Source organism: Ictalurus punctatus, chromosome 9 (genome assembly GCF_001660625.3).
Source record: "Ictalurus punctatus breed USDA103 chromosome 9, Coco_2.0, whole genome shotgun sequence".
NCBI lineage: Eukaryota > Metazoa > Chordata > Actinopteri > Siluriformes > Ictaluridae > Ictalurus > Ictalurus punctatus.
In genome coordinates, this window is record NC_030424.2 from 10,847,052 (window position 1) to 10,867,115 (window position 20,064).

Genomic DNA, 20,064 nt, shown 5'->3' on the forward strand with positions numbered 1-20,064 from the left:
AACTGCTCACGCTGATTTAAGTCTTAATAAGAGCGTGCTCAGAGAATCAGCAGGAGAGACAGGAGCACTGCAGCAGCACAGCTAGTGGGTAAAACCACTTCAGATTCAGAAATGGTTCTTCTTAAATGTGAGGCTATGACCATTTGTGTGCAATTTAGGATATTAAAAAAAAAAAACTATAATAAAAACACCAAATTCATTATGTCCCACTTTGTGTTCACCGTCTTCTGATACATGCCATGTGGCTTCACAAACACAAGCTCTTATAAGATCATTATTATGCACAATTATCCTTTAAATATCGTTCTTATTTCACCATCTGCACACATTTTGGTTTGAAGTTGGCTTTCTACATCAACAGCTGTTAATATTGGAGGAAACAAAAATGGCAAAAAGTGTTCTGACTTAAGAATCAATTCTTATAGATCACAGAGTCATATTTCCTGTCTGTCTGTATTCATAATTCTAATGTTTTCCAGGTTTGTTCTCTTGTTTGTCTGTCATGTATCGTCCTGTCTATGCCTTTAACCAATTCCTTCTGTTTTGATAAAAACATTTTTTTTTAAAACAAAAGCCCAAATAAAGCCACTCAGAATTTTCACCCTCTTGTCTACAACTCCCACGCATTACATTTGCATTCTTCCCCCAGGGAAGCCTTGGAGGCTGGCTATGCATTTATGGCTGTGAAGTACATGCCTCATAACACAGCATGCATGTCAATTAGAGACCTACGCTCATGCAGAGCCATGCCACAGTCAGCCTCAAACATCTTAGGACTAGCTTTACTGTACTGTAAGACTGTCTGTCTGGTTTAAGGTGAATGTACTCTGATATGCAGCAGAGGTGACTTTCAATTCTTGTAAAAGTAGCAGGCTGAAACATACACAAAGATGAAAATATTTGCCATAGCTATGATTCCATCCAAGTTGCAAATTTAATTTGTGCAAAAAATTGGAATATCGCATAAAACATTTGCACCATTTCCATCCAATGTGTTAGAGAGAACAAAATTGTCACTTCTAGGGAAAATTGTCACTTCTCGCTTTCTCCCATTTTTAATTTTCTGAGCCAAATATCCAATCATATGATCTGTTGAGGCAAAGTCACATGCATTTTTCATATATATATATATATATATATATATATATATATATATATATATATATATATATATATATATATATATATATATTTTAATTTGGTAAATGTGTGTTTCCATCATAGTTTAGGCACGTCTTCTTATCGAATAAAAAAATTATCCTCCTCAGTTGAGCACATAAGTTTTTTATGCACTCATTGAGGTGGATATTTTTTTTATTTGATAAGAAGACATGCACATAAACTATAAGTGTTTTATGTGCATTTTGGAGATTTTAGACTTGGAGTGTCGTTAAGTTGTTGAATCTTGAATTTATTCTCTACAGGTAAAAGGATTCTGACTTTTGTGTACGATTTCCTTGACTCAGTTGGATTTAGATTCTTGCCACTGGAATTGCTGTATTGTATAGTACTGTTGATTCTGTAGTGTTGCTTGTGAGTGTTTGTTAGTCTATACTACTTAGTTCTCTCAGGTGGTTAAACAAGAGCAATTTCAGTCTCCCTTAAGTTCTGAATCGTGAGCAGGTCTTACTAAGATATATTGCAGGTTATCTTGTAGCGGTTAACGCATAAAGACTAGACATGTGCCTCAAACCTATCTCTTTTGTCAGCCCTCTCAGACCTCAAGCTCTCATCCATAAACCACAGGCCAAACTTCTTGTAACTTCATCTACCCTCCTCTGTTGTCTCAGTCTCAAACAGTTAGTGGTAGGTCTGGAACTGCCAGTCTGCTGTAAAGAAAGCTGATTTCATCTACGCTTTAGCTTCCCATTACTCTCTTGACTTTCTGCACTAACTGAGATATGGATATCTCCACAGAACTCTGCTACACCGGCTTCTCTATCCTCTGCTTATGTTTTCTCTCAAACTCCACAAAAAACTGGCAGGGGTGGTGGTACAGGTCTGCTATTGTCTCGGAGATGGTGCTCTCTCCCTGTCTCATCTCAACATCTCATCCTTTGAATTCCATGCAGTTACAGCTACCTCCCCGATCAACCTTCTATTCAATGTCACATACCACCCTCCTGGTCTCCTAGGAGACTTTCTTGAAGAAATGGAACCTTTTACCTACCGACAGCACCCCTCTTACAGTCCTTGGAGACTTCAATCTCCCCTCTGACAAGCTCGAGTCCTCTTGCCTTCTCCCTCTTCTGCATTCCTTCTCCTTGATATTCAATAGCTGCCCACCCACACACAAGGGAGGAAATGTCCTGGACCTGGTCTTCAGTCACCGCTCTCCAGCTACAGAAATCAATGTTACCCCACTCCACACCTCTGATCATCACTTGGTATCCTTTACCATCACCCTCCCTATCCTGCCTAAAATCAGCTATCAATACTTCTCTCCTACCCATCAAAATCTCCATTCTATCCCTCCTTCCTCCATAGCTCCCTGCACCCCATCACCCCTTTCAGTCCCTGACTCCTTTTCCTCCCTACCATTGCAGTTAGCTACAGACACTCTCTTCACTTTCCTCATCCATGGACCTCCTCTGCCCGCTATCCTCTAAACCTAGGAAGCTTTCTTACTCTGTTCCTTGGCTGTGGGATGTGTTATGCAGCAATCAGAGAGAACTATCAACAGCAGAGAGAAAGTGGAAGAAATCCCAACTTGACACAGATCTTGCCTCTTACCGCTCTCTCCTGTCCAAATTCTCATCTGAAGTGACATCTGCTAAGACTGCCTTCTATAAGGAAAAGTTGGAAAAGTACACACAAGACCCTTGCAAGCTCCACATCATCTTTTCTACACTACTCAACCCACCAGTTCCTCCTGCTCTGTCCTCCCTGACTGCTGAAGAGTTTGCCACTTTTTATGATGAGAATATTGAAATAATCTGCCAGACTTTCACTTCTACCCCAACTCCTACACCACCCACTGAGGATTCCCCTTCTCCTTCATTGGCACATTTTTCTAATCTAGCAACAGAAGAGATCCTGCAGGTCATCTTGTCTTGCAATCCTACCACCTTCCCATTGGATCCAGTCCCTTCCACAATGCTCCAGACCATCTCACAAGACCTCCTCCCCTTCATCACGACTATCATCAATGGCTCCATATCGTCTAGTCATGTCCCGACTGCTTTCAAGAAAGCAAGGGTTATTCCCATTTTGAAGAAACCCACTCTGGATCCCTCTGACATCCGTAACTACCGACCAGTATTGCTTCTCTCTTTTCTTTGTAAAATCCTTGAACACACTGTCTACAATCAACTGTCTCTCTACATCTCACAGAACAACCTCCAAGATCCTATCCAGTCTGGCTTCAAAGCTGCACATTCCACAGAGACTGCACTTTTGGCTGTCACTGTGAAGCTACATGCTGCTAAATCAGCCAAACTGTCATCAGTCCTCATCCTCCTCGATCTTTCAGCAGTATTTGACACAGTCAACCACAAGATTCTCCTGTCCACCCTCATGAGTCTCGGAATTCATGGTGCAGCATGGCAGTGGTTTGGTTCCTACCTGGAAGGTCACTCATACCAGGTGACATGGAAGTGATCCACATCTGCTTTTTTGCAGACTCTCCAGTGGTATCCCACAAGGCTCAGTACTTGGTCCTCTCCATTTATATTCGATCTCTTGGTGAGGTCATATCCTCACATGGGTTCTCATACCACTGCTATGCAGATGACACTCAACTCATCCTCTCTTTCCATCCCTCAGATATTCTTGTTTCTTCTGATATCTCAGCATGTCTGGCAGACATCTCATCATGGATGGCAGCTCATCAGCTGAAACTTAATCCCAGCAAAACTGAACTGCGGTTCACCATGTCAGGATCTGGCGATCTCTCTGGACACCTCTCTAATCTCTCTGTCGAATACTGCCGTGGGGTAACCATAGACAATCAACTGTCCTTTTCCTCTCACACTGCTAATCTGACACGCTCAGGTCAATTTTTTCTTTGAACATAAGAAGAATTTGTCTATTTCTATCTATACAGGCCACTCAGATGGCGGTTCAGCTCTTGTTATTTCGATACTGGATTACTGCAACTCACTCCTGACTGGTCTGCTTCGGAGTGCCATTCAACCTCTAGTGATCCAGAATGCAGCTGCTTGACTTGTTTTCAGCCTTCATAAGTTCTCCCACACCACCCCCTTGCTACTCTCCCTCCACTGGCTTCCTGTAGCTGCTTGAATCAGATTTAAAATTCTAATGCTTGCCTACAAAGCCAAAAATGGACCAGCACCCACTTACCTCAAATCACTTATCACACCGCGCACTGCACCATGCTCCCTCTGAACCTCTAGCACTTGAACTTCCCCTAACAGCTGAGTCACTGTTGGTCTTCAAATGACGTCTAAAGACCTACCGCTTCCTAAAATACTCAAATTAGCATTTTTCATTAAAATATTATTGTTATCTGTGTTTTTCTTACTATATTACTTCCCAACAGAGTTATAAGACTGATAGTATTCTTAGTCCGTGACCTAGTGAATTAGAATCGGGATGTATTTATTAGTAGAAACTTCAAAGCACTTCTGTAAGGGCACATGCCAAATGGCATATGTAAATGTAAATTCTATTTGCATCTGGTGTTTCCATCCAGTGTATTTTTAATGCAATATCCTAAAATTTGCATAAAAATATATGGATTTAAACATAGCTATTGACTAATTAAAAAGAGATTTTAGCAATGCTATAACCTCCATAAAGGTAGCTAATTAGCTATACCTATGCTAAATTAAATGATGATGGTATTCTGGCTGATTGGCCTCCCCTGGCCTATGAATATTTGCAGTGTTGTTCTTTTAAATCTTGGTAGTGTCATAAATAATAAGTTTATATACAGTATGTCTGACCATAAACTACTGAAGTTTCTGCTACTGCTGTGGAGAACTGTACACAAGTAGACACATTTTTTATTTTCTTTTTGGCATTTTAAATGTTGAATACACTAAAATAAAATTAAAAAAACATTAAGCATTAATATGTTTTGGCACTGCTGGGGGCCTTTATGCATTCTCAGTTCTATAAAACAACTGTGCACTTCAAAAATTTATAGTTGCATATGGATAAACAATAATTGTCAGATACATTAGACCATGGTGTGCAGCAGCAGTATTTCTACAGAGTGAGTTTCTTTCAAAAATTCAAATGAACCTTGTGCTGACATCATTTACCGTTGCCTTCATTACCTGTTAACATTTGCGTATTTAACATTTTAAGGTCCCTAAGCATGACAGGTGACAGAATGGCAACTGCTATTGGCAGTGTCCTGTGTACATCTACCTTGAGGCTGTTGTGCGTACAGGGTCTAAAGTGCTGCATATAAATATAAAACTTTCATGCTTCAGTGCATGTGAGAACTCACCTGATTGGCCATGAAGACTGGCTGTCGTGGGAGGGTAAAGAAAGGAGATGCTCTCACGGGAGACTGAGTGTGTCTGGGCAGAGGCCTGTGGGGAGGCACGGGGGGCGGAGCCTGTAGACCAGCAGTCACACCTAGACCCAGCGTTATTGGAATGGGGTGGCTGATGTGGAGGGGTTGGCACTGAGCAGGGCAGTGAGGAAACTGTCGCAGACTGTGAGGGTGGAATGTAGTAGGAGGCAGAAGAGGCTCGGCACTGAGATGACAGGGCTAAAGACAGAGAATGAGGGCATGAGAGAGAGAAATTGGGAGAGAGAATCTGATGAATGCTATACTTTGTTAGCATTTCTGTTTTGCCATATAAAGCCATCTCTCTGTATAGTTCATTTGAACTTTGCTTTCTGATGCTTAACCTTTGTGTGTGCCTCTGCCACAGTAACACTTCAACAATAATACTTAAACATATACTTCAACTGCTTTGTGTATGAATGAGTCAGCACACATTTTATCTGTCTCTCTGTCAGCCATGCACACATGAATATTATAGCACACTGCTATTTAATCAAGCGCATACAAAAATTACATTCTTGGGCAGGAGTATTCAGCTCAAATTTGTGAAGGTCCAGGTACACGGAATGACTTGCTTGCAAAGTTTCGCATAGCTCTTTATTGCATGGTGTTGCCAATAATTAATTTATCTCCAATTTTTTGATAGGCAATAATTGAAAACTACTATGTTTCCATGTAACTGGAAAACTCTGCAATTTATAGTCTGGAAAATGCTGTTATTGGAATTGTAATCTCATACATTTTGTGTTATTTTTGACTACGTGATATGTTCCACCATTGCACACTGTTGCCATATGGCAACAATTTACCAACAAACATAAAAACATAACAAATGATAAAAACATTTTGATATAAATGTAATAATTAATGCAGTAGAGGGATAAGCAACTAACATGACTGAAAGGTGACACGAGTTACCTTAACCATCTATGATTAGTTCATGGCTATAAATAAAGCAATTTGAAGTGGTTATGGTTTGTTTTGTAGTGACACTTCATGTTACCACTTTTGACTAGAGACAATGACTTTGAATAAACGATACACAAGGAGAATAAACACATTCTTTTCAATCCATTTGTCTTTTACCTTTCTATTTTAGTCACTGACTGAAAAAAGTCTATGAAAGTCTGGCAAGTCTCGCTTCATGTTCTAAAGTCTCTAGCCCTGTAGGTAGTCTCTGGTCCAATGAGCTGCCTTCAGCTAAATAATTTACATAATTGCATGTGATTGCAGTGCAACAGAGATCTGCTACAGAAGTTCATTTTTAGAAAATCAGAGAGAAACCCATTTTTAAGCATGCTATGGTCAGAAAAACAAACGTTTTTTTTATTATTATTTTTTTATTTTTTAAATGATATTTCTATCTATATTACAGTGAATTGAACTAGAGGTGCTACTTCAGTAAGATGTGCATTTTGCATAGGTTAAAGACATTTTCTTGGAAAAAACCTAGAAAATAAATTAGTGATACACCTTCACAGCATCTTGTTTATTACAATACGCTTTATCTAAATTAGGTTGGATAATTCCACTAATTTCATGAGGCCCAAAAACACTGGAGATACAGAAGTACAATGAGATGAAACTGGTCTTTGTGTGCATGTGTATGAGTGTGTATGGATGCGTGTACAGAATTAATCCTACGTACCTTATCTAACCTACAGTTAGCAGTTCCAGATGGGGATTTGTGCTGGGGAGAGTCTCTGTACACAGGCTGTGAGTGTGATGGACTGGCCGATCTTCTCCATCCCACTGATCTACAGAACAACAGAAAAAGGACAGAAACTGTAAGAGTAACCACCTTGATCTCTGTAACCCCCACCCCAACACACAAATTTTTGTAGCTATAATTGTGAATTTTACCATTTGATTTGCACAATACATCAATAGGGCTATTGCACCTTCAAGTTTTCTGGGATATAGCTCTATCGGTTCTGCACATCTGGATTTGGATATTTTTGCCCCTTCTTCTTCGCAAAATTGCTCAGGCTCTGTAAGGTTACATGGGCTTTGACTGGGCTATTCTAACTCATTCAGATTCTTGGTTTTAAAACACTACATTATAGCTTTGGCAATATGCTTAGGGTTATTGTCCTGTTGGAAGGAGAACCTCCTCCCCAGTTTCAAGTCTCCTGCAAACTGGGACAGGTTTGTCTAGAATTTCTTTGTATTTGGCTCTATCTATCTTGGCCCCCAACCCAGCCCCCACTGATTAAAAGTATCACCACAACATGATACTACCAAAATGTTTCACTGAGGGGATAGCTTCATGACGTATTTTCCCAATTCCATTTCAGATCCAGGTTGTAACATTACAAAATGTGGGCTGTGGATAATTAGCATGCGCTCAGTTCATGCTGAATGATACACCTTTTGCCATGTTTCCGGCCATACCTGAGCTTCTGAATCGTGCTCTTCTTATTAGTAAAGAGCAGCTGGAGCAGAGTCTTCCTCTTCAAGCAGATGAGCAAGCCAGCCGCAAACAGGCAGAACACAGTGACCAGCACGCCTGTGGTGACGGCTCGACTATCAGCTGACATCACATAGGACAATACACACATTAATACACACACACGCACATCTAAGGTACAGAACGGCACAGAGGGGAGACACACAGAATGCAACCAGTCAACGGTGGTTCAAAACTCGCCTACAGTTGCTCATTGTCATTTTCTGACATCAAGAATCTCAGTTATTTAAATACTCTAATTCAAAGGCTGGCCTTGTACATCAGTGAAAGAAAGTCAGTGACAATTGTGCACTGGACCGCCAACAGACCAGCCTTTTTTGATGGGTTTTCCCATAACTAACTCTAGCCCCTTGTGTGTGAATAAAAAAAAGGGAAGATGTAAGAATATGTGACTTTTACCCACAATAATACAGGCATGATATTCAAGGGAATTAGTAGAATATTCTGGTGTTTTCCCTCTATCTCAATCATCTGTAGCCTAGGGGTGATTACCACTGACAGAAATTTTGAGACATTTCTCTGTACCAAGAAATGAACAAAAGGTTATTGACTGCCACAACAATTGCTCTTAAAATTCCATTATAAGTTTCACATAAACTGATTTTACAGTTCTTTTCCAGTACAGAGTAATGCGTCAAAATTTCTGTCAGTTGTAATCAGCCCAGATAGAGTTGAGGTTTGAAAAACACAGGAATATTCCTCTAATTCTTAGCTGTGTTGTAATTCTAATCTGTGCCAATCACATACATTAGATTAGGTTTGTCAAAATAAGTACTTATTCATTGACCATGCCTGAGCATTAGTTTATGCAGGAATTGTATTTGCTATGTAAAAGCTGCCAAGTTAAATGGAAATATGGCTACAGCTCTACTTTGGCCAAACTGCCAAACATAAAAGTCTTACATATTCCTTGTTAAAAATAGTCGCTCATCAATCAAAGAAAGCACGGCGAAAAGAAAAGGCCTATTTCTCATATTATACCCTGTTAGTAATCATTACTGGCACAAATGAATATTATTAATAGACTGATGATTTAAAATGGTCAGGTCAGTGGTGGACTGATTTCAAATCACGATAGTTTGCACAAGCAGACCTGAATGTTTCTTGACTTATTTTTAGTTTTGCAGATACAACATTACATGCTGAGAGAGCAAAATTGAACTTTAAGCATGTCTATATATATATATACACACACACACACACACACACACACACACACACACATATATATATATATATATATATATATATATATATATATATATATATATATATATATATATGTATATATATACACATACATACATGTATATATATATATATATATATATACACATACATACATATACATATACATATATATATATATATATATATATATATATATATATATATATATATATATATAGAGAGAGAGAGAGAGAGAGAGAGAGAGAGAGAGAGAGAGAGAGAGAGTTCCTTGAGTTACATATAGGGAGGCATGAACTTGTAAAGGCTGGCTCTGTATTGGATCAGATTTGATTTATTTTTCTCATCCAGTGACTTATTTCTTGCTGTAAAAGAGTGTGGTGTCAACTGACATGGCGCATTTCTCTCATTGAACATAAAATTCACCAACTACATCATCATTCAATCGCTGTTTCACATAACAGGTAACAACAGAAGCCTGCAAACAGCTGCCTTTGATTATGAAGAATCAGACCAGTATTAGGTTTTGATTCTTACAGCTCTATTATTGGTTTTGAAAATGAAAAAAGTCAGTGCATTGGTAGTTACATGTTGCATATTGTGTATAGGATGCGTATAATAACTGTTCACTACTCTACCTGCCAATCTCATTGGTCCACTGTCCACGCTGCCACCAAATCCCGTCGTCTCGCAGAATGGAGGTGCCCAATGAGCTTCACAGTGGCAGTTTTTCTTATTATTACAGACCTGCAGACACAAAGTAGACTGGGGTTGAAGGACAAAATCCACCTTGAACAACTAGCACATCAATCTTTATAATCACTGTGTGACAAAAAAATTATTTTCTGATTAAATTCTGGAACTTGGAATCCAGTATTTGCTGTCTCCACTACTTCTATACTCGGTTCCTCATTAATATGACCCAAGGAACGAAGAAAGGAATTTTACATTGGGGGTGCTAGAATTTTATGCATGAATTTTCAACTTTTCACTAATCACCTTGCTGCTACTTTCGCTGTTAAGTCAAATGTTCATTGGAACGTCATCACATTCTATCTGTAAACACAGTGGTGTAATTTTCCCATACTGTCAATGAAGAACCACTATAAGATCTAATGAAGTACAGTGCTATGAAAAAGTATTTGATGTGAAAAAGGATTTCTTCTGTTTTTTCCAAACGAAAGACAACATAAAACAAAGGCAATCAATACACAATACAGTTTTTATTTTTTAAAAAAATTACTGAAGGAAAAAAAAGTTAGCCGAGACTTATCACCAATGTGAAAAAGGAACTGCCCCCTTAAACTTAAAATCTGGTTGTGCCACCTTTAGCAGCAATAACTGCAACCAAACACTTCTAATAACAACTGGAGGTCAGTCTTTCACAGACTTACTCCTATACTTCGGATCATTGTCTTGTTGCATAATCCAGTTGTGCTTGATTTTCAAATTATGGACTAAAGACGGGATGAATAGTTGCTGTGCTCTTGGAGGAATTTTGGAAGGTCAGCTACTTCTGGGAAAGTTAACTACTGTGCCAAGTTTTTCCATTTGGAGAAAATGGCTCTCAGTGTGGTCCTTTGGAGTCCCAGAGCCTTTGAAATAGCTTTTTAACCCTTCCCAGACTGATGTATTTCAATAACTTCTTCCTCATAATTTCTGGAATTTCTTTCAATTCTGGCAGAATGAGTTACTGGGTAAGACCTTTTAACCAACTTCATGTTGTTGAAACAGATCTATTTAAGTGTTGATTTGATTGAACAGGGTTTGCAGTAATCAGGCCTGATTGTGTCTAGTCCAGCTGAACTCCATTATGAATGCAGTTTCATAGATTTGTGAAATTAATATGGGGCAAATACATTTTCACACAGGCCCAGTTGGTATTGGATAACTTTTTTTTGCTTCAATAGACAACATTATCATCTAAAAACTGTATTTTGTGTTTACTCAGGTTGCCTTTGTTTTATCTTTGTTTTCATTTATAAAATGAAACAATAAAAAAATGAAACAATTTTGTGTGTATGAGATACACACAAAAACAGAACAAATAAGGATGGGGCAAGTACTTTTTCACAGCACTGTATTAAAATCTGCATCAACATAAAAGTGCAATACAGTGTATTCCATTGCATTTGATGTGTGTTTTCAGAACTTCATGCATTTCCTTGGTCATGCTGAGAGGCTTAGGAGAGGCCAGTGATGTTTAAAACATACAGAGGACAGGTCACGCTTCACCTCAGGCTTCAGAGAGCATTCTCGGGGTTTCAGGAGGTAATGGGTCTCAGCTGTGTGTGTGTGTCTGTGAGTGAAATATCAGGACCAGTGTGTCCTGATTATACAGGAAAACAAGCAAAAAAAAAAAAAAAAAAAAACCCAAACAAAAACAGACAGAGATAACTTACCTTGTCAGGATCACCAAGATAGTCCTTATAAATTAAAGAGTTTTTGTAAAAGTGATGAGCTTCTTTTTCAAAACCGAAAGGGTAAAGCCAGGGGGAGCTATGTTCCAAAAGTGATTAGGGCTCTGAATGGGACCTCTGATTAGGCATAATTTCCTTTATCTCCTTTTTATGGACACACACACACACACACACACACACACACACACACACACACACACACATATACATCTGCATCTGTGAGTAACTGGACTATTCCATCATATCACTCATTCCAACAGCACACACATCACACACATCCATCTCTCTCTCTCTCTCTCTCTCTCTCTCTCTCTCTCTCTCTCTCTCTCTCTCACACACACACACACACACCAAATTAGGACATTGTCTTTGCTCTGTATTGTCTTGTACTGTTGTACTATTGCACTGTTGTGCATGTTATATCTTGTGTCTTACATGCCTTATGTGTTTTTTGCACTTTGTGATGTTTTCACCACTAGGGAACTAAGCAAGTAAGAATTTGACAGCAAAAATTATACTCTGTATAGCTCTTTATACAGTCCCCCACAAAACTACTGGAACAGCAAGGCCAATTAATTTCTTAGTGCTATACACCAAAGACATTTGGGTTTGTGGTGAAATGATGAATATAAGACGAGAGTTTAGAATTTCCGCCTTAATTTTCTGGTGTTCACATCTAGATGTGTTACACAGCATAAAACATAAAAGCTTTTGTATCAGATCACCCAATTTTTAGGCAAGTAAAGTATATCAACATAAGCTTTGAAGTAAATTAAAGTAAATAACACTTAATATTTGATTGCATATCCCTTGCTTGCAATAACTGCATCAAGCCTGATTCGCTGACATCACCAAATTGTTGGTTTCTTCTTTTGTGATGCTTTTCCAGGCTTTTACTGCAGCCTCTTTCAGTTGTTGTGTGTTTAGGGGGGTTTCTCCATTCATTATCCTCTTCAGGAGGTGAAATGCATGCTCAACTGGGTTAAGGTAAAGTGTTTAACTTGTCCAGTCTAAAACCTTCCACTCCCCCCAACCCTAACGATAGCTTTTCAATGCTTACTGTTGACGAGTGGTCTGCATCTAATGTGGTATGGCCTCTATACTTATGCTATTGAAAAGTGGTTTGTGATACTTTCGCCCCTGCCCTGTTGAGGTTGCTGGAGATGTCACTGATAGTCCTTTTTTGTTTTTTCTTCACAGCTCTCACAGTGTTTCTATCACTGGTGTTGTTGTTTTACTTGGCTGACCCATTCTGTGTCTGTTGCTCAGTACACCAGTGGTTTCTTTCTTTTTTTTAGGACATTTCAAATTGTTGTATTGGCTATGCGAAATGTTTATGCAATGCCTGTGATTGATTTTCCCTCTTTTCTCAGATTCAAAATGGATTGCTTTTCCTCATAGACAGATCTCTGCCTTCGTGTTGGCTTATCCAACAGACACAGTCTTCACCGGTGAAACTGGAGGCTAAACCCAAGATTAGATGTTCAGAGCTATTTATTGTTTAAACAATCAATCAAAAAGGACACACCTGGGTAACAAGAAACACTTATCAGTCACATGTTCCATTATTTTTTGCTTGTCTATAAATTGGATGGTCTGATCCAAAATGTGCTATGTTCTATGCCGTTTAACAAATCTACTTATAAATTCCAGGAAATAAAAGCTGAAATTCTAAACTCTCTTCTCCTATTCATGTTTTGATCTCAAACCCAAATGTTTCAGTCTACAGCAAAAACAATTGAATTGCCCTCATTGTTCCAATAGTTTCAGAGGGGACTGAATAACCCTGAAATCTCAGAAAAGTCATGGGGGGAAAAACCCAAAAGTGTATGGGTACATGTGTGTCAGTGCCTAAAATAATTATAAGTTAAGAGAGTTAAGAGAACTATAGTTCTATAGGCACTCCCTAACACACACAACACATACACACATGCACTTTTCTATGTTTGAGGAAAAGCACTACTCATTAGCTATAAGAGCAGTGAGCTTGATTGAGGATTCAGGGATAAAGAAACACAAACACAAAGACACTCTAACATCATTATGTCCTGGTGTCCACTGGTCCATACCAGCAGCATAATCAGGGAGCGCAACACATCAAGATCAGCTTTTAGTTTGTTTCAACTGCTACACTCCATCCCATCATGCATCACTAATCACAAGCAACACTAATTCCCTGTGTCAACCAAACTCTATTTGTTCAAACGCAACACAAAGAGACAACAAAAAAGTTCTTATAAGATCCTAGCATGTGTCTTATCTGTCTCAGCTTACGGACAGAAAACAGAATTCCTAAGAATCTTTCCATCTTCAACACTGAGCAAGTGCCTGCTTTTCAGAGTGGAATAAGAAGTAATAAATAAAACCGTATGTAAATAAAACCCCCCAGGGGGAATGTGGGATGTGGATGACAGTGCAGGGGCGGATCTTGGCCAGGATGTATAGTATTCACATTTCAGTGCTTTGCTGGCAAACATGGTGTACATCTGAGCCAAATGATGATGAATGGTGCTTTAAGTAGAACATAAATAAAGCTATTAAATATGAGTGCTTTAACTGTAGTGGGGGAATGAAGACCGATTTAAAGTTAACATAGCAGCTGTCGGAAGCCACTGGAGCATGTGGTTATAACTGGGAAGCAATAATATTAGGTACAGCTCTGATCTGTTATTGATTGTACGTTGTAGAACATTTTACTGCAGTGAGCAAAATGATGAGAAGTTTCACCGAGCAGATTAAAGTGCCAAGTTTTAAAGAGAAGTCATAGTAGATGTTTTTTTGTCAACTTGCTCCTACCTGGCAAACTGATGTCATGAGTGGGGCTTCACTTGTACATAGCTAAATATATGTGTAGTAGTTAAAAAAACTTCATCAGCATTTCATTTGCCTGAACTTTAATTTAGCTTTTTTTTTTTTATTTAGAGGTGGACTTACTTCTACGCTTTGAAGCACTGTCTTGCTGCATAATCCATTCTCACTTTAGTTACATTCTTCTTTAGGATTTTCTTGTAAAGAGCAAAATTCATGTTTTACTCAATGACTGCAAGTTGCCCAGGCTCTGAAGCAGCAAAGCATTCCTACATCATCACACTTCCACCACCATGCTTGACCGTAGGTATGATGTTCTTTTTGCGTAATACAGTGTTTGGTTTATGCCAGATGTAACGGGACCCCTGTCTTCCAAACAGTTCCACTTTCGACTTATCAATCCACAGAACATTCTCCCAAAGGTTTGAGGATCATCAAGGTGTGCTTTGGCAAAATTCAGATGAACTTTAATGTTCTTCTGGGTTAGCGGTGGTTTTCACTTCACCACTCTTCCATGGATGCCATTTTTGCCCAGTGTCTTTCTGATAGTGGAGTCATGAACAGTGACCTTTATTGAAGCAAGAGAGTCCTGTAGTTCCTTTGATGTCGTCCTGTTCTCTTTTCTGAATTCCTGGATGAGTAGCTGCTATGTTCTTGGAGGAATTTTGGAAGCTCGGCCACTTCTAGGAAGGTTCACTACTGTGCTGAGTTTTTCCATTTGGAGATAATGGCTCTCACTGTGGTCCTGTGGAGTCCCAGAGCCTTTGAAATAGCTTTTTAACCCTTCCCAGACTGATGTATTTCAATCACCTTCTTTCTCATCATTTCTGGAATTTCTTTCAACTTTGGCATAGTGTGTTAGTATGTAAGACCTTTTAACCAACTTCATGCTATTGAAAAAGTTCTATTTAAGTGTTTTGATTGAACAGGGTTTGCAGTATTCCGGCACACTACCTCCAGAGTCCTACCAAGACCTACTCATGTCTGAGGCCGATGGGGCGCCCTCCCAAGACATACGCCTGAGGTCAATGAGGCCAAACAATATAGCCTCCCAAGTTCTGTTCCTGCCTGAGGCCTCCCAAGACTTATTAATTCCAGAGGCAGAAGAAGCAGCCTCCCAAGCCTCATGACCCCAGCAATCCTGTCCTAGCCCCATCTCTTGACCCCAGTGAGCCTTTCCCAGCCCTGTCACCTGACCCCGGTGAGCCTGTCCCATCCCCGCCACCTGACCCTGGCGAGCCTGTCACCGACTCACTGCCTGCTACCCACCAAGATGGCCCATGTGTGCTTCCTAGCACTGCTGGAAGAAGCCCACATGAGAGCTAAGGTCTACCTCGGGACCTTAGGTTTTGTGTGGACATTTTGCCCAGAGGGGCAGGACCACTGGGGGGAATGTCTGAAGGTGCTGCAGGAGTAGTGCCCTTGGGGAGGATCTGTCAGGGATTTCCCCCTTGCGCCGAGTACTGCATACAGAAGCGCTCAGCATGCATAAGAGCCAGAAGTGGTACAGTGCTCACTTCTGTCTTTTCATGTTTTGTTTACTTTGCCACATGTGTTTTGCTTTTTTTAATGTCTTGTCTCCTCCCTTGTCTTGTCTCACTCACATGACATTATCACTCACACCTGTTCTTAGTTTTCCCTTTGATTAGATTGTGTATTTAAACCCTCATGTATCTTTGTTCTGAGCAAAATATTGTTCAGTGTTTTGCTGCCTGTGCATACCAAGCCTTCTTTTCAGTGTTATGTTTCCTGTGTACTTGATCTAGCCCTGTTTCCTGGTTTATGCTTTTGGATTATCCCAACATTGCTGTTTGTAAATCACCTGACCTCTGCCTGTTCCCTGTTCCTGATATTGATTCATGCTTTGGACTTGTCTGCCTGCCTGCTCTTTAAATTAAACGCCTTTAACCGCTCTTGCATCCATTGCCACTCGCTGTACATGACAGCTTGCGACAACAACAAAAAAAGGCTACTAAAGAAAAACATTTTATGTTTTCTGTTTTGTTGGTTTTAAACTGAGAAACCAATGGATATGCAAACTTCTACATTCAACCATACTGCAAAAGAAAACGCCATTTAACTTTTCAGAATTATAAGCAGGTTATATATGGAACATTCTGGATTACCCATGTGTGCTAGTGTTACTTACCCCTCTGCCATGGCATTTCCCTGAACACTCGTGCACTCCAAACACACTGACATTCTGACACTGTCTGTTCAAACACATCTGTAATAGAGAGGAAAAACCCACAGAGAATGCGACACTGAGTACATGTTCGCTTCAAACTTCAACTCTGCTGATTAAATATTGACTCTGCTTGGGAAACATTTCCTGAAGCTTTACAGAGCCATACCATGCCCTCAGAACACTTGGTGCCAGTCAGCACTAGTCCTGGGTCAGGCATGTCGTCCCCGAGGTATACATGTGTCCCCCGACACAGGATACGCCCCCCTTCATGCAGGGGGATGTTGGTCTCTATGGAAACAGCATTGGTTCCAATTACCGGTCGATTTGCACCACCCTGGCACTGGATTTTGCCACATTTAGCATCCCTGTTTCAAAACACACACACACACACACACACACACACACACACACACACACACACACACACACATGCCTTTTCTAGTGACATGTATCACAGAACATGCACTATATGGCCAAAAGTTTGTGGACACCTGCCCATCAGACCCATATTTGCTTGGTGAAAATCCCATTCCAGTTTTTGCTGTTATAACAACCTCCACTGTTCTGGGAAGGCTTTCCACTAGAGGCTGGAGTGTGAATGTGGGGATTTGTGCTCATTCCACCACAAGAGCATTAGTGAGGTCAGGCAATTGTGTCAGCTCAGGAGGCCTTTGTGCTGTCGGTGTTCCAATTCATCCTAAAGGATGTGGGGTTAAGGTCAGGGCACTGTGAAGGCCCTTCACAGAAGGGGAAGGTGAAGGTGAAGTTCTTTCACTCCAACCTTGGCAAACCATGTCTTCATGGAGCTTGTTTGTCCACAGGGGCACTGTCTTGCTGGAACAGGGTTGACTTCCTTAGTTCCAGTGAAGGGAAACTGTAATTTTACAGCATACAAAAACAACTTACACAATTGTTTGCTTCCAACTGTGTGGCAACAGTTTGGGGAAAACCACATATGGGTCCACAAATGTCTGGCCATATAATGTATATGCTTCCATTCTAACCAGTGTTTTAATCCACATTTTAATCTGTCAAAATACATTTCCATTTGCTTTTTTATGTGTGCTTTCCCCCCCCATTTATCACCCTTCAATCATGTAATAACACACTCTTACTTTCTATATCTGCTATGGCCTGGGAAATAACTTCACATGGTGAAAATTTGACATCTTCTACTATATGAATTTCTGCAAACTAAGGCTCTCCTGAAATGTAATATGTTTCCCATTTGCATGTATCGCAATCAGACCTTATTTTGAAATCTGGTTATTCCCAAAAAATGAAAATGACAAAGTTGGAATTAAAGTTTCTATTCCAACTAAATATGACCACAGGACAGCATGGTGGCTCGGTGGGTACACAGGGACCCCAGTTCGACCCAAAGTCTAAATTTAAACATTCTAAAACCTTGTCTGCTGCCACGTCTACAGTGTAAGCAACAGTGCATGTCCATTGTGGATAATTTGTCAGCTGAAAATATAACCAACAACTTGATCAAAGCATAACATTAACTGTGTGAAGAAGCTAGCAATTTAACAACAAAAACATCTATAAGACTGATTTTACAGCCATACTTGTTAAACTGGCTTTTTGCATAGGCATAGAAGCCAAGTCATACTTAGTAAAACTTCAACAATGAGAAAACTCACAAATATCCTATCTGTTCATTGCCCCACTGTCTCGCATCGCACTTTATACAGAGCTCTATTATAATTACTGTTGTTTTGTTCCAAGATAGCTTTTGATACAAAAGTGAAGCATGCTGTTGTTTTATTACTGCCTCGACTGCTTGCACGGGTTCCCAACACACCTAATTTAACTAATTAGCCAATTACCAGTCCTTCCTGAGTTGACGTGAGTGTGTGTACTCTAAAATGCACAGGATAGGGGGTACTCCAAGACCTGGGTTCGTAAAGTGTGACTTACTGAAAGGAAGTGAATTGGAAGTGTGTGAAATGGGCAGAAAGGTTGCCTGTGCTACTCATATACAGCAGTACAAAACACTTCTGTGTCTGATTGTAGTGTAAATCCAGAGTGAGTTCACCAGATCAGGTCAACTGTTTCCACTTCTTAGTAATATTACATTATTTTAAGCATGTGAGACACGCCATGAAGCCGTCACCCTATTCCTGGCTGTGTGGTGTGTGTAGTGAACAAGGTATACCGTGCGTCACATTTGGCGAAAGAGCCTTTGGAATCCTTGCCACAGTTGCCATAGGGATCTCCAGCTGAGTTCACTCTTTCAAAGCAGATACCAGGGGCAGGTTTGGCCACTAGAGAGAGAGAAAATACACAGTTAACTCTGATCCTTAATTCAGAATGACACTAACAAAATATCTATGTTTTTGGTCAATTTCTTAATTCAAAACAGACAGCAGGGAATACCGTTTAAACAAGTTTCAAACTGTGCCCTGTGTCACATTACTAGCCATGTGGAATAAACAACACTGCATGATGTGGATGTTATATGGGCAACATATAACTCTGTCTAGCAATATATCCCACAATGACTGTATTTTACAATCTTTAGCTGCATGAATGGCATAAGCATCCAAATGTGTTTATTATCATTATTATTGTTGTTATTATTAGTAGTAATATTTTTGTTATTGTTGTTGTTGTTATTATTATTTGTGTGTATGTCTATAATATACAATGGCACCTTAACTTTAAGAAAGCATAAATATATTTTAACCAAATAACATGGAAATGGTAAGGAAATTTGGTGAAAATCAGTCTGTCTACCTAAAACTGGCCAAAATCTTGCAAGCTAAGTATGTTTTTCTCACACGATAATTAAATGTCATGCTTTTATCAAGTAGTTGGATAGCAAAATAGACATAAGACCAATCAATCCGGTTGATCAGATACTGTCAAAATGTCTGCGACGAAATGAACAAAATCAAGATTTTATGTGATTTCATGCCACCAAGACCTCCCAAAACTTGCTGCTGGAGTTTCAGAGGTTAAATGGGTCATTGGGACCCAAACTGAAGATGGTTCTAATAGTAGCAGTATTAGCAAGGACTACACTTATGCACTAATGTAGAACAGCATGAGCTTTAACAGGGGCAAAATACAGCAAATTTCAGGAATAGCGTATAGCTTTTTCTTCTCATTCAAGCTCTGCTCAGAGACTAACCTGGACCCCAGAGTGTGATGCACTGCTGTTCATGGGTTTGGCAGATGCCATTGTAACAGTAGCCGTCAATGGCGTGGCATGCGTGCCCATCGTGCAGGTAGACATTGGCCGGGCAGTGGGGATTCAAACCAGTGCAGAATTCAGGCAGGTCACATGAGTTACTCGACTCTCTGCATGGGGTTCCGGCAGGCTTCAACTTCAAACACACACACACACACACACACACACAGACACACACACAGAGAAACACATACATACCAGGGTTGCGAGGTCTCCGTCTCAAAAGGAGCCCAATACCAAAACATAATATCTACCCCAAATACTATACATTACTTTTTCAAGTCCAACATAATGATTGTTGCC

General features: G+C 39.9%; 1 protein-coding gene across 3 annotated transcripts in view; it reads right to left on the reverse strand.

The window, feature by feature from the left end:
• LOC108270250 (disintegrin and metalloproteinase domain-containing protein 12) overlaps nt 1-20,064 on the reverse strand; it is a 171,953-nt gene that overhangs the window by 4,660 nt on the left and 147,229 nt on the right. For 2 of the 3 annotated variants that reach the window (XM_017476732.3, XM_053682469.1), the window contains exons 14-21: nt 19,702-19,897; nt 18,724-18,832; nt 16,726-16,924; nt 16,521-16,598; nt 9,782-9,890; nt 7,880-8,066; nt 7,134-7,242; nt 5,420-5,686 (exon numbers count right to left, since the gene is read on the reverse strand). In XM_017476732.3, the coding sequence (XP_017332221.1) occupies nt 5,420-5,686; nt 7,134-7,242; nt 7,880-8,066; nt 9,782-9,890; nt 16,521-16,598; nt 16,726-16,924; nt 18,724-18,832; nt 19,702-19,897 (1,254 nt within the window). The remainder of the gene's footprint in view (nt 1-5,419; nt 5,687-7,133; nt 7,243-7,879; nt 8,067-9,781; nt 9,891-16,520; nt 16,599-16,725; nt 16,925-18,723; nt 18,833-19,701; nt 19,898-20,064) is intronic. The other variant, XM_017476733.3, reaches the window with a different exon arrangement.